This window comes from Lynx rufus, unplaced genomic scaffold (assembly GCF_022079265.1).
Source record: "Lynx rufus isolate CCGP_SWC_20201006 ecotype Redwood Valley unplaced genomic scaffold, mLynRuf1.p SCAF_6, whole genome shotgun sequence".
NCBI classification, from domain to species: domain Eukaryota; kingdom Metazoa; phylum Chordata; class Mammalia; order Carnivora; family Felidae; genus Lynx; species Lynx rufus.
Genome location: NW_025814878.1, coordinates 143,125,509 through 143,145,746, shown reverse-complemented (window position 1 = coordinate 143,145,746; position 20,238 = coordinate 143,125,509). Strand labels below are relative to the sequence as shown.

Below are 20,238 nucleotides of genomic sequence, written 5' to 3'. Positions count from 1 at the left end.
ACATTTCCCAAAACGAATCTGGGAGGACACCTTCCCTCCCTCCTCTGCCAGGGTTCGGTCGGAAACGAAGAGAAGCGGCTGATTGGGTGACACAGACACCGGTCCCAACTCTGATTCAGAGCTTTGAAATTTGGGGAAGATGAAAAGAAGGCTGCAAACTTGGGAGACTCTGGGTCGAGAGAAGCAAAACCCAGCGGGAGCCTATTTGATGAGGACACGGCGGGGCTGAGCTGTGCTGAGGGCAGTCACTGTAACAGATTCCAGGGCTTGGACTAAACAGTGAATCTGTTCTGACTCCAGAAGGCTGGCTCAGGTGCTGTTCCTGCCATCAGGCGGGCCGTTCATTTCACGAGGTGCGAGGCAGTTGGGATCCTGTCACGCTTTCTCCGACAACGTGGCACAGGCCTTGGTCTCCCCACGTGTCCGTGGGGGGGAGGACGCGGGGGCCCAAAGGCCACGACCGACGTCCCCGGGTCGTGAGGCCTCCTGGTGCCAAACCCGGACACAAGCCTAAGTTCATGCAGCTCGTGCTGCCAGACGCCTTCCGGGCCACGGTCGTCCGAGCCCTTAAGGACTGGGAGCGTAGGGAGCGGGGTGAAGGCCTGTGGGCCGCCTTTCCAAGCACACAGGGCCCGTGCAAGCCCCGCGGTTCAGTCAGACCTCCTGGTTTATGTTGTCTGGGGGAAGCTGTCAGCAGTGTTCTAGCCACTTCTGGGTGAAAAGGGAGGTGGGAGAGGTTGGGGGCGAGAGCGTGCATTTTCACCCAGGCGCGAAGGGGGCCGGCGGGCTGGGACTGACAGCAGGCGCCTCAGTTCCCTTGTTAACCAGGGCGGGAGGACAGCCGCGGGACAGCTGACCGCTCAATTCCCTGCAAACACGGATTCCCCCAGGGCTCTTGAGCGAGTGTGACCGGCGCCATCACCCTTCGTGGCTGTGCTTCCTCTTTTCCTACCCAAGCGGCCCCAGCCCACTTGGCTACCCTGCCCACCCCTGGGAGTCCCTACTTCCTAACCGCCCCTGTCTCAGGACAGCACCCAGTTCCTCGTTAGCTGGCTTCTCCTAACCGCCCCCTCCGGGGCGCCAGTAACACGCCCTGAAGGGACCCAGGCCTCCCCTGGGGTCTCCTCCGTGTCCTCAGCGGGACTCAGGCCTCCTGTGCAGTCCCCTGCCCCCCTGCCGGGCAGCATTCCAAGGTCCCCCCACCCCCCCCCACCCCCCGGGCCCTGCCCAGACTGCATCAGGTCCCATCAGAGCTCGTCCAGCCCACGGACCACGTCTGCACGTCTCCGGTTGATCCGGCTTTAAAAGTTGGGGTCCCATCTCCAAAGGCTACGCCGTCTGATTTGGTGTTGAAACTAGGAAAACCCGGTGAAAACTTGCAAGCAGTGAACTCACAGACTCAGTCTGGGCTTTCAAAGACAACTCTGCAAGTGTTCAGGGCTGTGAATCAGAGGTATAAAGACTGGAATCGGGAGGCACACCAGGGAATTGTTATCCTCGTCAGAATGAGATTCGTCATGCCTGCTGAGCCTAACGGGTTCAGATGAGACCGGCTGAATGTGGGAGCTGGAAAAGACACTGATGCAACGGGAGGTTTTCAGGCTCTCGTGTGGGGACGTGGGGCGGTGAGCAAGACCCACGTTTCCTGGGGGTGGCTGATGGTGATGTCACGCGAAGAACTGGAAAGCACAGGGGGCCGTCCGGTTGGGGGAACTTTTAGTTCCGCTCAGCACACGCTGGGATCGAACGTATCGGGGACACGTAAACTCTGGAGCACGTAGTTTGTCTTGGCCGGTGTGCAGCCAGACAACCAAATCCGGATCGCCACTTCAGATTCTGTATTCTGACTCTCAGGACCGCATCCGAAGCCACATAGAATGACCCGCCGAGAGCGCTCACGGGGAAGGGAAGAGAGTTCTTTGGACAGAAATCTGCTCTGTCACACACACCGTGACTATCTTCTGTGCACCGGAGGAACCCTTTGATGCGCATTTTTCTTCGCAGATCCACCTGCGCCCACAGCTGTCTTCGAAAGGCTCTTGCTGGATTCAAATTTCTCTGCCCTTGAAATACAAAAAAATTGTTTTGGACAATATCCGGGCAACAATTTTTCTCTTTCTCACCGGACCCGGCATCGTGGGGAACATCTCTGTGTTTGTGAAGTATACGTGCGCTTTCTTTTCGGGCACTGCGACGAAATCTGGACACCTTCTTAGCATCCACTTGGTTTTTACAAATACCGTGATGCCTTTGTCCAAGGTAACGCTGAAAACAGTAGCGATGTCTGGTGTGAGAAACGTCCTGGGCGACATGGGCTGTACAGCGATTGTGTTTCTGGAGAGGGTGGCCCGGGGCCTTTCGATCTCCACCAGCAGCTTCCTCGCCGCGGTCCAGGCCACCACCATCAGCCCCAGAGCCCCCGTGCCCGCCGGCTTCAAGCCAGCATCCGCAAGGCACATCCTTCCCTTCTGCCTCTTCTTCTGGGTCCTCAACTCCTTGGTCAGCGTGCACTTACTCTACTACGTCAGCAACACGAGCAGCCTAAACAGGTCACAAGCTAGCCACGGAAATAGCTGCTCTTACGTCCTCCCAAGAAGCCAGATCATGAAGTGGACGTTTCCCATCCTCATGGCCCTGCGGGATTTCTTGTTTCTGAGTCTCATGGGCTGGGCCAGCGCCTATCTGGCCCTTCTTCTCCACAAGCACCACAGGCACGTCCTCTACCTTCAGAAATCCACGATCCTCCACCAGACCCCCCCCACCGTGAGAGAAGAGCCGCTCACAGTGTTCTCCTCCTGATGCTTTGTTTTCTTTTATTTTATTGGACAGATTGTATTCTTTCTTTTGGGCCTAAATTTCTCCTTAGAGAATGCTTCTTTCGTATTAAATATTCAAGAATTTCGAACTCTTGGTTATGCAATTCTCAGCCCGTTTGTGCTGATTCACAGAGATGGACATCAGGGTGGACGTTGGCACTCTAAATAAAGCTGGAACAACTCTGTTTTTTCACTGATGCCTTCAGTAGGGTCATTTGAAATAACCATTAGTCTTCCTGTGCTGTGTTTAAAAATAAAACGGTACATCACTTCTGGGCCTTTTGGCTAAGATCAAGCGTAAAAATACACCGGACGTGGGGAACTTGAACATATAACAAATATATTGAAGACATAATGGAAGTTATTCTCATACAAGAAACCGGAACCTTCGGTCCTGAGCTGACACAGGAGCCCGTACAACAGGGACTGAATCATTTTCTCATTTTCCATCTTGTCACCCTCAAGAAGTCACTTAAAGTCTTATGTTGGTAGGGCACCTGTGTGGCTCAGTAAGTTAAGCGTCTGACTATTCGGCTCGGGTCATGATCTAGCGGGTCATGGGTTCGTGCCCCACGTCGGGCTCTGTGCTGTCAGCACGGAGCCTGTTTGGGGTTCTCTCTCTCTCTCTCTCTCTCTCTCTCCCTCCCCTGCTCTCTTTCTGTCTCAAAATGAATAAATAAACATTACCAAAAAATTCTCATGTTTGTTAGATGGCTCTTTCACCACGAACACTCCAGGAGTAAGAAACGAGCAAAGAAAGCAATTTGGCAAATTTAATCAAAATTACCAGGTAATGTACCCTTTGTCCCAATAATTTCTCTTTAGAATAAAGAAACTAAGTTTGAAAACAATTTGCAGTTTTATTCCTAGACATCATTTGTTAGCGTCCTGGTGCCCTCACGACGCAATCCGTCTCTTTATTACCAAAGGGCACAAAGTAATCTGGCTTTCCATTAAGTAATTTATTTAAAAAAAATTTTTTTAATGTTTATTTATTTCTGAAGGAGAGAGGGACAGAGCGTGAAGGGGGGGAGAGGCAGAGAGAGAGAGACACACACACACACACACACACACACACACAGTCTGAAGCGGGCTCCAGGCTCCGAGCTGTCAGCACAGAGCCCGACACGGGGCTTGAACCCACGAGCCGTGAGATCATGACTTGAGCCGAAGTAGGACGCTCGACCGACCGAGCCCCCCAGGCGCCCCTGGCATTCCACGAACTCAAATGAAGAACTTAGTTCTTGATTTCTCAAACTGGAATTATTAATATACATATTTGGGTACAATGCGTAGGTCTGGCAATAAGATTTCCGATGAAGCCACTTTGAAAAATATCTGGTATTTTTTCTTTCTCGTATATGTGTAGAGTGCAAAATCTTCGAATTGATATAAACAGGCTCTCACTCCATGTTAAAGACTTCTGTTTACCATATTTCAATATTGTTTACGTATGCATGTAGTTATTTTATTCCCGTACTAAATAATGGCAATCGCCTATGCCTACTTCTTTGGGGCTTCATTACACCACGTCCACACAGCTTCAATAACTTACTTCTGTTATTACGTTACACTGCAATTTTTTTTTTTTTTTTTGAGCTTACGTTCCTGACAGTACTGTGAGTGCTGGAAGGCTTCTGCGCAGAGCACTTGCTAAACTTCCATGCTTCCCAGATCTGCGTAGAACAGAGGAAGCTTAGAGCCTTGACCAGCTCTCCAAGGACAAGCGTGTGGGCCACGACGGATGACACGGGGGTGGCAGTGAGAGACGAGCCGGGGTCACCGCTAAGAGAGGCGTCTGTGATGCACGGTCTCCTCTGGTGCATTCGGCCTGAGCCCCAGAACCTCTTTCGTCCGTTCCCTCCCTGTCTTTCCTTGGATCCCGTCCATTGTGACTTGGCCACCACTCCCCGCTCCCTCGGCGATCCCCCTACCCCCTAGCACTTCCAGTGGCTGGTTTTGTGGACGTAAGCCCCAGGCCAGCCTCTGAGACTGGCCAGACAGGAGCGCTTTGCTCAACTAGCCAGAGCCAGCCAACCCTCGGCCTTCCAGAAGTATGCACACCAGAGAATGAGCGGGTGAGCCAAAATGTACGTCCCACAGGACGGGCAAGTGCGTAAGATAAAGTTCTCTTCCACTTGCTCTCTGGGACAAGCATTAAGAGAACGCAGAGGATAAGAATCACTTGTATGAGGTTGAGGGACGAAGGACGAAAACCAAGGGGAAACTGGAAAGGAAGGTCGCAGTCGGCAGGCGCCGCCACCTCTGGGTGGAAAAACCCACGGCTTCACGGCGACACGGTCACAGCGCACCCGGATGCTATGTCACTCACGGTGCTACCGTGCAGTGGAGTACCTTAATTTGAGAGGAAAGACTTTTCTTCGGATCGGTTTTCCACAGACGACTGGATTCTCTGAAGCCTAGTGTTTCACCAGAGAGTCCTAAGGTCAGATTTCCTTTCCCATTAATGCATTTTCTTCTTCTCTTCGCTGTAAAGAACCAAAGGCTCTCAATGTAGTCACAGACAGGCCAGTGAAGTTTTAGGTGGTAACTTACCAGGGGATGTGGAGGAGATATTGGCGAGTTTGTTTCCTGACGGTAGAATAGTTGCCCATAAGACAAATTGGAAGGAGCAGACAGAGAGGAGGCCACGGGCAAGGCTAGACAATAGAGGGGACTTTTGAAGATCTGAGATAAGCCTGCAAATATTTTTACATTATTATTTCCAGTCATCGGTGTGTTTTTAAATTGCTATAATTAAATGTCTTTTTTTTTTAATTTTTTTTTTAATGTTTATTTATTTTGGGGACAGAGAGAGACAGAGCATGAACGGGGGAGGGGCAGAGAGAGAGGGAGACACAGAATCGGAAACAGGCTCCAGGCTCCGAGCCATCAGCCCAGAGCCCGACGCGGGGCTCGAACTCACGGACCGCGAGATCGTGACCTGGCTGAAGTCGGACGCTTAACCGACTGCGCCACCCAGGCGCCCCTAAATGTCTTTTAAAAAAGAAGAAGAAGGAGAAGGAGAAGAAGGAGGAGGAGGAAGAGGAGGAAGAAGAAGAAGAATTATTACTTCAGGGGGCTTGGGTGGCTCAGTAGGTTAAGCATCAGACTCTCGATTTCGGCTGAGGGCGTGATCTCACGGTTGGAGAGTTCAAGCCCCGAGTCAGGCTCTGCACTGACAGCAGAGAGCCTGTTTGGGGTTCTCTCCCTCTCTCTCCCCCTCCCATGTTCTCTCTCTCTCTCTCTCAAAAAAAAGTTAAACATAAAAAGATTTTGGAAAATCCTTGAAGATAATAGTTTTTAAACAGAAGGCAATGCAATTGTAAAAACGAGTTGAAATTTGAGGAGGAAACATTTTCCTAAATGGATACACCTCAAACGTCTATCTAGAACCTATATTCTATCGTTCTCTAAACATAAAATACTAAAATAATACTAGATTTCCATTGTATTGAGAATCTGGCTTACTCAAGTATGAACGGTAACACTGTAAAATGAGACAAATTTGGAAACTGGTCCATTTGGAAATGGGTCAATTGCCAAAAAAGATTCATAAGGTTCAAGCCTTTGACCAATCAATTCTCCTAATTATGAATGGGCTAAAAACAAAAGCTCTTCAAGGAATATGGCTAAATATCAAGAGAATATATTAGACTGGGTGAAAATGAAGAATAATATCCGCTCTAAAGAATTAAGGTCACAAATGCAGGAATACTCCCTTAAAGAAGAAAGGGGTAAGTAAGTGGCAGAATTTATACAGTAAGGGTAAAGACAACCTTCCCCAGGGGAAGCTCAAGAACAGAGGGCAGATTGCTTTCTTTTCAAGCCAATTTATTTAAGTAATCTCTACACCAACGTGGGGCTTGAACCCACGACCCCCAGGCCTGCAGCCCCCTGCTCTGCCACTGAGCCAACCAGGCACTCCTCAGACTGGCACTCGAAGGGAGCTGGCCCCAAGCTGGAAACGCCAGAAGGAGACTCAAAAATAATCGTCAATCAAAAGCACGCAACCGACGAAGGTGGGACTTGAACCCACGCGTGCAGAGCACAATGGATTAGCAGTCCATCGCCTTAACCACTCGGCCACTTCGTCCCCACGCGCTGCCGTCTGGGGTGCTTTACCGCAGAGTTGACCCTCGGGAGCTCCCGGCTGTCCTGGGCGCCGGGGATCCAGGAGGCGGCTCGGGGACGCCCGGGAGACCAGCTCCGGCTGCCACGCGAATGGACCACGACCGGACTGGAAAAGTCGCGACGCGAAAAGCAAGCACCTCGGCCTGGGCCTGGGCTCCCTCCCGCGCGGCTGCCTGGCACCGGTCTGCGGTCCCCCTCCCTGCGGCCCGAGGGCGCCACCCGCCCGAGCCAGCCGCGGGCGGGGGCTCCCAGAGCCGGTCCCCCTGGTGTGGACCTCAGGGAGCCTGGCGAGTCCGGACTCCGAATTCGCGGCTAAGAAGACAGTCCGGAAGCTTAGACGACGGTCGTCACCGCCTCGACCCTGCGGGGTGGAACTGCGCAGGGCAGACAGAGCCCTTCACTCGCGGGGAGCCGCGACTTCCGATTGCCCCCAAGTCCCCGTGTGCTTCTTGGGTGATCTTAGGGGGGACAGGTGGCCCGACTTGCGCCTGATTTCCAAAGGCCGCGGTGCAAAAAATGTTGAGACTCATCCCTAGCGAGTTCAAGCAAAGGGTAGGGGTGGGGGAGATTTTTCAGCTGCTTGTTTCCTAAGCGCAGGTGAACGAACAAAATAGGAATGAATTCTGACTAATCAGAATGAATCATAAATGCCTGGAAAAGGAAGACAATATCGAAGGTTAGTATTTATTTTTCTCTCCAAGTTTTTACTTAAATTCCAGTTGGTTAACAGTGTGAAATAGTTTCAGGTGTAGAATTTAGTGATTCAACAGGCACACACAGTACCCAGTGTTCATCACAAGTGCCCTCCTAAATCCGTATCACCTATTTAACCCATCCCCGCCCCCAACCTCCCTTCTGGTAACTATTGGTTTGTTCCCTTTAGTGAAGAGTCTGTTTTTCATTTTTTCCTCTCTTCCCTGCACCCCATGGCCATTGGTTTTATTTCTTAAATTCCACATATGAGTGATATCATATGGTATTTGTCTTTCTCCGACTGACTTATTTTACTTAGCATAATACTCTGTCTAGCTCCATCCACACCATTGCAATGGCAAGATGTTATTCTTCTTTATGGCTGAATAATATTTCATTGTGTGTGTGTGTATATATATACATTCATATATATGTATATATATATATATATATGTATGTATATATACATTCATCAGTCCATTCATCAGTCAATGGACACTTGGGCCATTCCCATAATATGGCTGTTGTAGACAATGCCGTAAACATTGGGGTGCATGTGTACCCTTGAATTTTTGTATCCTTTGGGTAAACACCTAGTAGTGCAGTTGCTGGATTGCTCAAGACTAACCTTCAGAAAACAGAATTACCTTGCAGCCTCTCTGGAAAACAGTAGGGAGGTTCCTCAAAAAAACTAAAAATAGAACTACTCTATGACCTAGCATTACACTATTAGGTATTTATCCAAGGGATACAGGTGTGCTGTTTCGAAGGGACACATGCACCCCCATGTTTATGGCAGCACTATCAACAATAGCCAAAGTATGGAAAGAGCCCAAATGTCCATCGATGGATGAATGGATAAAGAAAATGTGGTATATATATATATATATATATATATATAATGGAGTATTACTCGGCAATCAAAATGAATGAAATCTTGCCCTTTGCAACTACGTGGATGGAACTGGAGGGTATTATGCTAAGCGAAATTAGTCAGAGAAAGACAAATATCATATGACTTCACTCATATGAGGACTTTAAGAGACAGAACAGATGAACATAAGAGAAGGGAAATAAAAATAATATAAAAACAGGGAGGGGGACAAAACAGAAGAGACCCTGAAATATGGAGAACAGAGGGTTACTGGAGCGGGTGTGGGAAGGGGGATGGGCTAAATGGGGAAGGGGCACTAAGGAATCTACTCCTGAAATCCTGTTGCACTATAGGCTAACTAATTTGGATGTAAATTAAAAAAAATAAAATTAATAAAAAAAATAGAACTACCCTATGAAGGTTAGTCTTGAGCAACTTTTCTAGAGGTGGCCAAGAGAGAGGGTGTCCCAGACTGAGGAAGGGGCCTGAGCAAAGGCAGGGAGATTTGCAGTACGTAGGGGACTGGCGAGGAACCCCAGGGAGTTCATGCTCTTGGGTCACACCTCCTCCAGTCCAGTATTTGCCTTGGGGACTATTCATTCGTATTGAATTGTTTTTTATTCAGAGATTATTTCAAACAGAGGAAAGTTATGAGGATATGGTTGGAGGAATAGATCTAATTTTATCTTTTTTCCAAATAATTATAGCATTGATTCAAAGGCCTCTATTAAAACCTTTTTCTCTGCGATTTGAAATACCAGTTTTATTTTATAGTGAATTTGTGTATGTAATTGTATCTATTTGTGAAATTTCTATTCAGCCCATTGTCTGCCTATCCAGGCCCCAGTACCACACTGTTGAATATAGATGTTTCATTGTATACCTTAAAGAAGAGAGCCAGTTTCCTTTAAAGGTTTTCTTTTGGGTATTTTCCTAGATATTCCTGTGTCTTTATTTTTCCTCATTAACTTTATGATAAACTTTTCTAGCTGCATTGGTAAGTTCATTGGACCTTTTAAGTGGGGTCACAATAAAGTGACAGATAGCCTTCCTCGAACCTTCTGTGCTGCCGTCATGGTGCCCCCGAATGTCCTGGCAAATGCTCACAAGACAATCTCGAAAGGAGAGGCAGACACCAGGTCCTTATTAGGCCCTGCCCCAAAGTCATTGTCCAGTTTCTAACTGTGATGGGTAGTTACACTGGCGAACCTGAGATCACTGATGCTTCACAGAGCTGCGTGGAGAGCCTGCGAGGGTCCTGGAGCCCTGTGCCCTGGGGTCTCCTCTCCACCCCCCACCCCCAGATTCCGCGAGGGCGGGAGAGACGCGGCCCCAGCACAGTCAGTGGGGAGTGGAAGGAGGATTGGGGGCAGGGGATGCCAGCTTCAGTTGCCGCCCCAGAGGGAAGCCAGAAGGTCGCAGCCCCGGGAGCTGTCACCGCGCATCCCCAGCCTCCTCGTCACGTGTGTTCAGGTGCCTTCTCCTCAAGGCCGAAGGAAGGTGGGTGTTGTGGCCGCGGGCAGGGCTCCTCTCCACCCCCGCACCAGCCTTCCTGGTCTTCACTCTTAGGATGCGAAGACCTTATCCAGGCTTTTCCACCTGTCCCGCTGGAGCTTAAACTCTCCCCACACTACTACCCTCTCAGCTTGCGACTTAGCCTGTGTCAGGTTCCAGGCAAAATAATTTCCTGGACGAGGAGCCCCTAGTCCCCTTCCAGAGACTTGCAAGTCCAGGGATAAAGGTGTTAGACCCTCAGTAACTGCAAACAGGGCAACAACTCGCTGAGCCATGTGACCTCTTGAGCCCTTGCTGAGATAAGGTCAAACAAAGTCAGGTCCTCGCGGATCGCAGCTCTGTGTACACCCCTGTGAACTCCCAGTGGTACCCCCAGCTTAACCCAGCTTTGGGAAACCACCCGGGGGCCCCTGCATGATGTACTTAACACGCAATCTTCTCTCAGCCTCAGGTGTACAACACAGTGATTCAACACACAACATTAACTGATTACGTTCACCATGGTCTCGGGGCACGGTTCTCGGAACCCCAAAACAATTACAGTGGTGACATCATTGATCACAGATCACCACAATAAATATAATAATAATGAAAACGTTTAAAATATTGTGGGAATTACGAGGATGAGACACAGAAACGCAAAGTGGGCAAACGCTGTTGGAAAAATGGCACCCACAGACTTGCTCCACAGCGGGTTGACACAAACCTGCAATTTGTAAGAAATGTAACAAAGTGAAGGTCAATCAACGAGATGGGCCTGCAAATAGGACAGCTCCACCATATTGTGATCTAACTACTGCTGAATGTCCACCGCAAGTACTTTTTAGTCACCCCCATTTTTTATATCATAAATATACGATATTTTGTTTGACTAGTGAGAATCTTGAAATCTGAAAATCATGAAAACTTTCTTAATGTTTCTTTATTTTTTGAGAGAGACAGACTGAGTGTGAGTGGGGGAGGGGCAGAGAGAGAGAGAGAGAGAGGGAGATACAGAATCTGAAGCAGGCTCCAGGCTCCAAGCTGTTGGCGCAGGGCCCTATGCGGGGCTCGAACTCACAAGCTGTGAGATCGTGACCTGAGAAGTCAGACACTTAACTGACTGAGCCACCCAGGCACCCCAAAATCTGAAAATCATTTAGATGTGTAAGATATCTTCAGCTCATTTTTACTCTCAGCCTGGCCAGCAAAAAGGATGAGAGAGGAACGAGATATAACCATAAAGCTTGAGAATCTGTAGGCAAGGTATGCTTCAGGCAATATGTTTCAAATATAGTACAAAGAAGCAGTAATGAGCTTTACCAGTTTTTTTTTTTAATAAGAAGCTTTTGATAAAAATCATTTGAGAGTATGTCAAGACCCAGAGAGTTAATAAGAATCTTTAGTGATAAAAAAGAGCTTTTCATTTCTGGGCAGAAAATAATTTATCTATTTTAACAGGAATACAACCTATAAAGTAACTTTACTCTTCCTCTCAGTCTCTTTTTTTATATTGTCCTTGTACAATTTGCAGTGAAAGATTTATAAGCTTTTTTAAAAATTAAACTTCTCAACATTGAGTCAACTTTGTCTGATATCTTAACATGCTCTATTGCTTTTAAAAATCAGTATTATTTGGGGTGCCTGGGTGGCTCAGTTAAATCTTGATTTCCGCTCAGGTCATGATCTCACAGTTCCTGAGATCTAGCCCAGAGATGAGCCCTGCATCAATCCCAGCAGTGTGACAGTGTGAAGCCTGCTTGGGATTCTCTCTCTCCTTCTCTCTCTTCCCCTCCCTCACACGCACATACACTTCCTGTCAAAATGAATAAAATTTTAAAAAATAATAAAAAATAAAAATTAGTGTTATTTGTATGCATTATAGACACAGACAAATAAGGTTCACGTCAATCAAAATTTCCTTACATACGGTATATCCTAACATTTTTCTTTTATTATCTTTTTTTATGCTGGGACAAGAAAAAAAATTCCTTTAACATAAATTTAGCACAAAATGAAGGATGAAAAGACCACATGTCCCTCTCAATTCACACAGAAAAGACATTTGACAAAATTCAATACTCTAGAATGATAAAAAAAAAAAAAAGCACCTTAACAAACTAGAAATAGGAGGAAACTACTTTAGCATAATAAAGGTCATATATGAAAAACTCACAACAAACATCATACTCAATGGGGAAAGACTGAAAGCTTAACCTATGAGATTAGGAACCAGATAAACATGTCTGCTTTCATCACTTCTATTCAACACAGTACTGGAAGTACTAGTCAGGCAACAAAAGGAAATAAAAAGCATCTAAATTGCAAAGGAAGAAATAAAAGTATCCCCGTGAACAGACTATAAAGTTTTATTTGTGAAAAACTCTAAAGACCCCACAAATAATCCTGTTAGAACTAATGGGTATAGCAAAGTTGCAAGACACAAAATCAACACACCAAAATCAGTTATTTCTATATACCAACAATGGACAATACAAAAAAAAAGAATTTAAAAACACAATTGCATTTCAAAGACCATCAAAAAGAACAAAAATACTTAAGAATAATCTTAACCAAAGAGGCAAAAAGTTCATACACTGAACATACAAACAATGCTGAAAGAAATGAAGGAGACATAAATAAGTGGAAAGACATCCCATGTTCATGGATGGGAAAACTTAATATTGTTAAGATGTCAATACTACCCCGAAACCAACAGATTTAATGCAAAGCACATCAAACTTCCAATGATGTTTTTCACAGAAACAGCAAAGTACAACCTAAATTTCATATGGAATTTCTAAGTACTCCGAATAGCGAAAAGCCATTTTGGAAAAAGGAAAAAGACAAAGTTAGAGATGTCAGACTTCCTGATTTCAAAACTGATTACAAAGCTATGGCAATCAAACAATATGGTACTGGACTAAAGACAGACATATAAACCAATGGAATAGAATAGAATAGAGAATGCAGAAATGCACTTTCACATACTTGGTCAAAAGATTTCCAACAAGAGTGCCAAGATCATTCAATGGGGAAAGGACAGTTTTTTCGGCAAGTGGTGTTGGGAACACTGGATATCCACATGCAAAAGAAGGAAGTGAGACTCTTATCTCACACCACCAACAAAAATTAACTCAAAATGGACCTAAGACCTAACTTTGAGGGCTAACACTATAAAACTTACCAAAAAAATAAAATAAGACAAAACTCCATGACACTGGATTTTGCAATGATTTCTTGGATGTGACTCCAAAAACATAGACAACAAAGAAGACATGGAAAAGATGGACATTTCTCCAAAGAAGACACACAAATGGCCAATAAGCACGAAAAGAGGCTCAACATCACTCAGCAACAGGGAAAAGTAAATAAAAAGCATCCCAGCATACCATTTCACACCCATGAGGATGAGCATTACTAGAGAAAGAAAAATTAAGCAGAATAATAAGTGTTACACTCAGACCCGGGTCTGGACCATGACCGCAGGACCTGACCTTCTGGGCCACCAACCATTTGCAGGCAAACTTGCAAAAGAAATGAACCCACTCAGAAGGGAGCACCTCAGTGAGCTGTATGGACTGACTCAGAGCCCACGACCAGCCCCCAGATCAGGAAGCCAGCACCCCAGGAGTCCCCGTCCTGCTCCCTTCTGGACCCCGTCTATCACGAGGTGGGGGGGGCAGTGGGGATTCTGACCCTGCCCCTCAGTGATCTTCTGTTATCAGTGTGGGTGCAGTTTAAACTCTTCACGAAGTGAGCACTTGTGATTCTCAGGTGTCTGTTCCTGAGCTGTGGCGACCAGTGGGATATGGGTGGGGTTGGCAGGAGGCCCTAATGAAGTCCGGGGACCCCGAGCCCCCCACCAGGGCCCCAGCTGCACCAGCGCTCAGCCTGCAGTGCGTTTACTCTAATTGCATGAGGACGGTTCCCGGCTCCGCAAATTACAGAGCATCAGGGAGAGGGGAGAAGTGGGCCCCGGGGACCCACCTGGTGCACAAGGAGCCCTTGACACTGACATGGTGACCTCAGCGCCTGAGCCAGGGGCACGGGGACTCGGGGAGGTATAACAGGGCCCGGCTGGCGCGGCGGCCAGAACACCCTCTCCCCGAGCAGGGCCGCGTGCAGCTGACGAGGTGGGTACCCCTGGCGGCCACGGGTGGGCGCCGGCCTTGGCTTTGGACACAGGCCGTTGGGGGGCAGGGCGGGGCCGGGCAGGCGCGAGAGGAGAGGAGAGTCGGAGCCGCTCTGCTGGGTCGGTTGTGTGGCAGGAGCGGCTGGGACCCAGGGGGAGGACAGCTGGCCGCCTCCCAGCCCATCGGGAGACGCGGCTTCTCTGTGCTGCACAGGAGGTGAGCCCGGGGGTCCACGCTGTGCCTGAAGCTGCCCCTTCCTCACGTGGGGGGGGGGGCGTCAGATGGACGCCCAGGGCGGCTCACCCGGGTGTGCGCGCACGCACTGACTCTCTCTGGAGTGTTCTCTCAGCTCGTGTGCACGTCCCCTCCCAGCAGAGGGGCTCTGTGCCCGTTAGTTCTGCCTTTTCGGCACTGGGCACGCTTGCCTGCTCTATTAAGATTTTATTTATTCTGATGTTTTCCTTTTCCAGCCCCCCCCCAAATGATACGGTACATTATTATAAAGAATTTTTTTCTCTGAAGTGTGGGGACACATAGGAATACTAATAGTCATTTTTAGAAAATGATTCTTTAATACTTTGTGGGCACTGACATAGCACCAAATCCTGAGCTCGTTTACTCCTGAACTACAGAGTACAAAGGATCATCCCTAGTTTTTACGGGTGAGAGTTCTTGGGCTTGGAGAGGCCAAATTACATGCCCCAACTCACCCAGACAGGAGCTGGGAAGGCCGTAGTAAACTCAGATCGCAAAGCTTGTTCTTGTGACCAGCGGTTGCCCTACTCGGATGGAACCGTACTTCTCCGGCATCTGGAACGTGCATAAGCGTCCCTACCATTTTCTACAAAACACAGGCACACAAATACAAAACAGAGCCAACCTTGACTTAACTAAAGTCACACAGACTGCATTTTGTTCATTCGCAAATGATACAAGTAAGAAGTGGGTGAAAGCTGACTCACAGCTGTTTGTGCAGAAGCGGTGAGGAGGACATTCACGTCTTTGCCTAATCAATGTGCAGCGTGGCTGGACTTTCGTCCACTCAGTGACAATGTCCACAGTGATAAGGGACCATTAAAGTCTACTGAGCTTGGAAAGATTAGAAATCTGAGTCTCCTGTAGAATGTTAAAGCCGATCTTCTTGTGTGGGGGGAGAAAAAAAATCTTAAGACGTTCATTTTTTTAAAAAAAACTTTTTTTAGGGGCGCCTGGGTGGCTCAGTCGGTTGAGCGCCCGACTTCAGCTCGGGTCACGATCTCACGGTCAGTGAGTTCGAGCCCCGCGTCGGGCTCTGGGCTGACGGCTCAGAGCCTGGAGCCTGCTTCCGATTCTGTGTCTCCCTCTCTCTCTGTCCCTCCCCGGTTCATGCTCTGTCTCTCTCTGTCTCAAAAATAAATAAAAACGTTAAAAAAAATTAAAAAAAATTTTTTAACATTTATTTATTTTTGAGAGATAGAGATAGCTTGTGAGCGGGGGAGGGGCAGAGAGCAAGGGAGACACAGAATCTGAAGCGGGCTCCGGGCTCTGAGCTATCAGCCCAGAGCCCAACGCGGGGCTTGACCCCATGAACCGTGAGATCGTGACCCGAGCTGAAGTCGGACGCTCAACCGACTGAGCCTCCCAGGCACCCCTAAGTCATTCATTCTATTCATTAACAATGTGTTTTTGAATTAGTAAACAAATGTTCTTGTCATCCAAAGCTCTAGTATGTAATGTACCTTTCATTTATGAAGCTGCAAGCCGTGTTGACTTAACTGAGGCAGGGGAACAAATAAATTAATCTTTAAGGAAAAGAGAAGCTCGTGAGAGCTTATTAAAATATATATATGTAACCTCTGTCTCCAGATCATATATGTGTGCAGCTTTTCCAGTCTACTTGGGATGCCCTTCAGAAAAGCCAAGACAAATTCTTTCTTTCAAAATCTGTTATCGGTGTTTCAGAGAGTAGAGAGGTGTATCGAGGCGGGGCGGGGGGGGGGGGGTGGGTTGGAATCCAGGCAGAAGTAGGTAGACACAGAGATGCGGGAAGGAGAAATGTATCATAATGTACAGGTCTCCCAAAGGATGACCGATGTCATTCACTAAGTCAAGGGAGGCTCTGACATTCAACTCACCCATCTGAGGACACACTGAAGTCCCTTCTGAACGTGCTATCCGACGTGGATTGACTTGTCCATCTCAACCATCTCTCCAAAGTGGCTCATGAACCCGTCTGTGCGATTACCAGGCAGTTTTAAAAGCATAACCATACGCCTCATTTCATCCTATTTTCATAAACGACTTTTTGAGCGGTTGATAGTCGATACCGTGCTGGGTCCCGTAGGTACTCAGTGTGCAGACAGCACCCTCTCAAGTGCTCCGCTCCCCAGTGAAGGAAAGAAACAGGTAAACAGGCCAGGGCAGCGGGGCCCAGCGAATTCAGGCAAAGGCACCAGCCGATAAAATTCCAAGCTGCTGTGTGACAGACGGGCGGCAGTGAGCTGGGTGAAGAGGGTGGCCGAGGGCAGGAGGGCCTCGGCATCGGAGTTTATGCACACTTGTGGGGGAGGGGCGAAGGCAGTTCAGAAGTGAATTTGGTGAGGACAGGAGGCCAGATTGTGGAGGGCAGACACGTTTAGAAGGAGGTTGACAGGTGAAGCCACGTATGGTTTTCAAGAAGTGAAGCAGAAGGAAGATTGATGTTTCAAGATCTCATTTCGACTACGATGTAGAAAGAGAATAAACAGAGAGAGTGATGAGCGGGTTCTGTAAATCACAACGTGAGACAGTGGTGGAACCTAGGCCCGCAGGGTGGGGGCATTTCTGATTGAGAAAATCACCACGTTTGACAAAGGGGAAGAGGCTGAGTCCGCACAACGTGAGCCTTTGGCTGGATCCCATGGGGCTAAATCTCTTTGATGAATTGCTGGGAGAATTTTCCTGATTTTTTATTTTGATTTGCTTTTTGATTTTGCCCTCAGGAGAAGGGGAGAGTGGGACCCGCACAGGCGGGGAGGGGGGCAGGGGAGTATCCCACCCATCTGGAAAATCCGGAACACCAAGGTCACCAGAGTTAGCCCCCCTTGAGGAAAGGGGACCGGGCTTTCCTACCGCCCTTGGAGGAAGTGAACAAGCCACTAGACTCCCCTGTGTAGACACTCTCATTTAGCCAAGTACAATTCTTTGGAGACACTGCCACTATTAGCCCAGTATTCACAGTATCAGAGCGGTAAGTGTGCTCGGGAAGAGCACCTGGGGGGTGGCGAGGCGGGGCGGGGGGTGGGGAGGGAGCACCAGCACACTCCTAAACAGTGAGATCATTTATTGGGAAGGAGTAGTGAAGGAGGAGGCATCCAAATGATACTCGGCATTACGGCTTGGAAATTGACTGAGTGCTGTGGCCCTTCGCTGAGCTGTTGCCCGGGAAGCATATTGCCACGGCCATTTGATACACGGGGGGTACGTGTACACGGATAGAAGGACCTCTGGGAATGGCAGGGGGACGCTCTAGCGTGGGTTATACGAGAGATGTTCAGGCTGGATGTTTAAATTATAGGTGTCACCATCTTCATATCAACGGACACAGGAGAAAAAAGAAGAGAGAGCGGAGAATGAGACCAGAGACATGCGAGTGACAGAACCATATACATCTACACCCTTCGGAACTGAAAGTGTCCTTTTCGCTGGAGTAGACCCAGAAAAGCCCGGACCTAAACTATGTCATCTTTACTTCTTCGTGTCTCTCCCAAGCCCTTCCTAGTTTTGTGCGTCAAGTCAGAAGATGATTTGGAGTAAGGTCATCCGGGGAATAACCTTGCTTTCTCTTACTGGACCCGGAATTGTGGGGAACCTCTCTCTATTTGCGGGACATGCGTCCGCTTTTCTCACGAGACCCCAGAAAAAACCCATACACCTTATCCTCGCCCAACTGGCTTTTGCGAATACGATCATTATTTGTACCAAAGGGAGCAAAGATATCACCGTATCTTTTCATCTCAGAAATGGCCTAGGCACTGCTACTTGCAAAACTGTGTTTTATCTGGGGAGAGTGGCCCGTGGCCTGTCGATGTGCACCACCTGTCTCCTCAGCGTGGTCCAGGCCATCACCATCAGCCCCAGGACCTCCTCGTGGAGAAAGCTCAAGCCCCACACCGCGTGGCAAGTGCTCCCCTCTCTCCTCCTCTTCTGGATCCTGATAAGCTCCAACTTGCTCTCCTACATCACAGCCGCCCAGAGCACGAACGGGTCCGGGATCGCACCGTCTGGCTCCCACCCCTACTGCCACATGCTGCCCTCTGGGCTGATCGTCAGGTGGCTCTTCCTGACTCTCATGGCGCTGCGGGACATCGTCTCCCAGAGCCTCATGGGCTGGAGCAGCGGGTACATGGCTTTCCGTCTGTGCAAGCATCGCCAGAGTGTGCTCCACCTGCGGAGCTCCAGATTCCAGCGAAATTCCAGCCCAGAGACGAGAGCTACGCGGAGTGTCCTCCTCCTCATGGCCTGCTTCCTTCTCTTTTATTGGGCAGACTTCATTTTCTCCTTCTGCATCGGCTCCTTCTTGACCAATGACCACACGGTGTTAAATATGAAACCGTTTCTAACGCTCGGTTACGCCAGTCTCAGCCCCTTTGTGCTGATCAGCAGGGCCTCCCACCGGCCTCCCCGCCGGAGTGCCCGCCGAGATGTGGGGAAAGTACACCCTGCACCACCTCCTCCAGGAGCGGAGCGTTAGATTCGTGTTAGGGATCGCTTCTGCCTTCGTGCATCAGAGCATCAGATCACTCGAGGCATCTACGAGCAGATTTACTTTTTGCTTTAAAGAGAGGCCCCGTACTGGGCAATCGGGGGCTTGTTCGGGTGTTGCAGGAAGTGGGAAAGAGATTCTTTCCAGCCTTGGGTTCCAGCAGCCCTGTCACGTGGCTCTGACATTCTTGCCTGAGCAATTATTGCCGTTCCTTCAATATGTAGTCAGCACGCAAAGCACGGTGCACACACACACACACGCACACACGCACACACACCCCCTCAGGGGCTGTGTTCCCCAAAGCCCTGGCCCCCAGTGCTGCACTACGTGTACGGCGTGTGTGTGTGTGTGTGTGTGAAAGTGAATAAAGGAAACCCCAGTTTAGAATGCAGCACACCCCTCCTCCTCGCCAAGGAGGACCCCACCGTGCCCGGAAATGACGCACTAACCACGCTTGCAGCCAAGGAGAGACCTCCGCGGCCTCAAACTCTCGTTCTTCTCCAGTGAACTTCTGTGCACATCAATCCTCCCCGGTTTGCTCCTAAAACCTGATGAAACCAGCCTGCCCCTTGTCTCTCCGGACGTGCCGCTGGTGTTCCCACAGTTTGCTGGTCCCGCGTTGTGATTCCTGGCTTTCCACATCAGCCCATTTTGCTAATAAAATAACCGGCCGTTCTGATTTTTGAGGTCGCCATCCCTTGGTGTTGGAGAAGTGGGATCCGGCGAAGACCCCTCACAGCTCCAGGGCTGGCGAGCAAACAGGTGCCAACACCCACCGAGCCCACTGAGCTCACTGCTTTCTCCCAAGCCTGGAGTGTGAGGTCAGTTTTCTCCTGCACTCCAGCTCTGCTCTCCTTGCATTTCGAGCTCTCCAGGCTTCAGGTGGAATCTACTTAAGAGCCTCGTCCTCTTGGTTTTTATAAAGGCGTCACTTTTCCCGATGAGTACTCTTTTGTTTCTGTTTTCTGGAGCTTCCTTCAGCCACCCGCCCTGTTCAAAAGGGGAGAAAACACATTGACTGCTGGTGTTTTACAACAGCTATCACAAGGCAGGGTCCTCATAACTACGACATCTTAGCGAATCCAGAGGTCAGATCGGTTCCGTCTACCTGGTCCCGGGGCCCGACTCTTGTGCCTTTCTGGGGAAATGGGTGAACTTTTGAATAATGTGAAATCACAGAAACCACTCTGAGGAATGTTCCAACTGGATAAGATCACTTAAGAAGGGTACTTACAGGCAAAGGCTTCAAAATCCAGAAAACAGCTTCATTGCCAAAAAGCTGATAAAAAACGAAAGAGACATGGGGTCCCTGGGTGGCTCAGTGGGTTAAGCGGCCGACTTTGGCTCAGGTCATGATCTCACCATTCA

The 20,238-nt window shown here is 48.8% G+C and overlaps 1 protein-coding gene, 1 non-coding gene and 1 pseudogene across 2 annotated transcripts; 2 read left to right on the top strand and 1 right to left on the bottom strand.

Moving 5' to 3' along the window:
• Nucleotides 1-518: 518 nt before the first annotated feature.
• LOC124529239 (vomeronasal type-1 receptor 4-like) lies at nt 519-3,013 on the top strand (annotated as a pseudogene).
• A 3,817-nt stretch (nt 3,014-6,830) lies between these two features.
• TRNAS-GCU (transfer RNA serine (anticodon GCU)) lies at nt 6,831-6,912 on the bottom strand. Its single transcript has one exon. It is a non-coding gene; the product is annotated as a tRNA-Ser (tRNA).
• Nucleotides 6,913-17,913: 11,001 nt separating this feature from the next.
• LOC124528454 (vomeronasal type-1 receptor 100) lies at nt 17,914-18,863 on the top strand. The gene has a single exon (XM_047102086.1). The coding sequence runs from the start codon at nt 18,193-18,195 to the stop codon at nt 18,856-18,858; it is 666 nt and encodes a 221-aa protein (XP_046958042.1). The 5' UTR covers nt 17,914-18,192; the 3' UTR covers nt 18,859-18,863.
• The last annotated feature ends 1,375 nt before the right edge of the window (nt 18,864-20,238 follow it).

Bases quoted from the DNA above. Each gene is read 5' to 3' on its own strand.
- LOC124528454 (XM_047102086.1), top strand. From the start codon at position 18,193: ATGTGCACCACCTGTCTCCTCAGCGTGGTCCAGGCCATCACCATCAGC.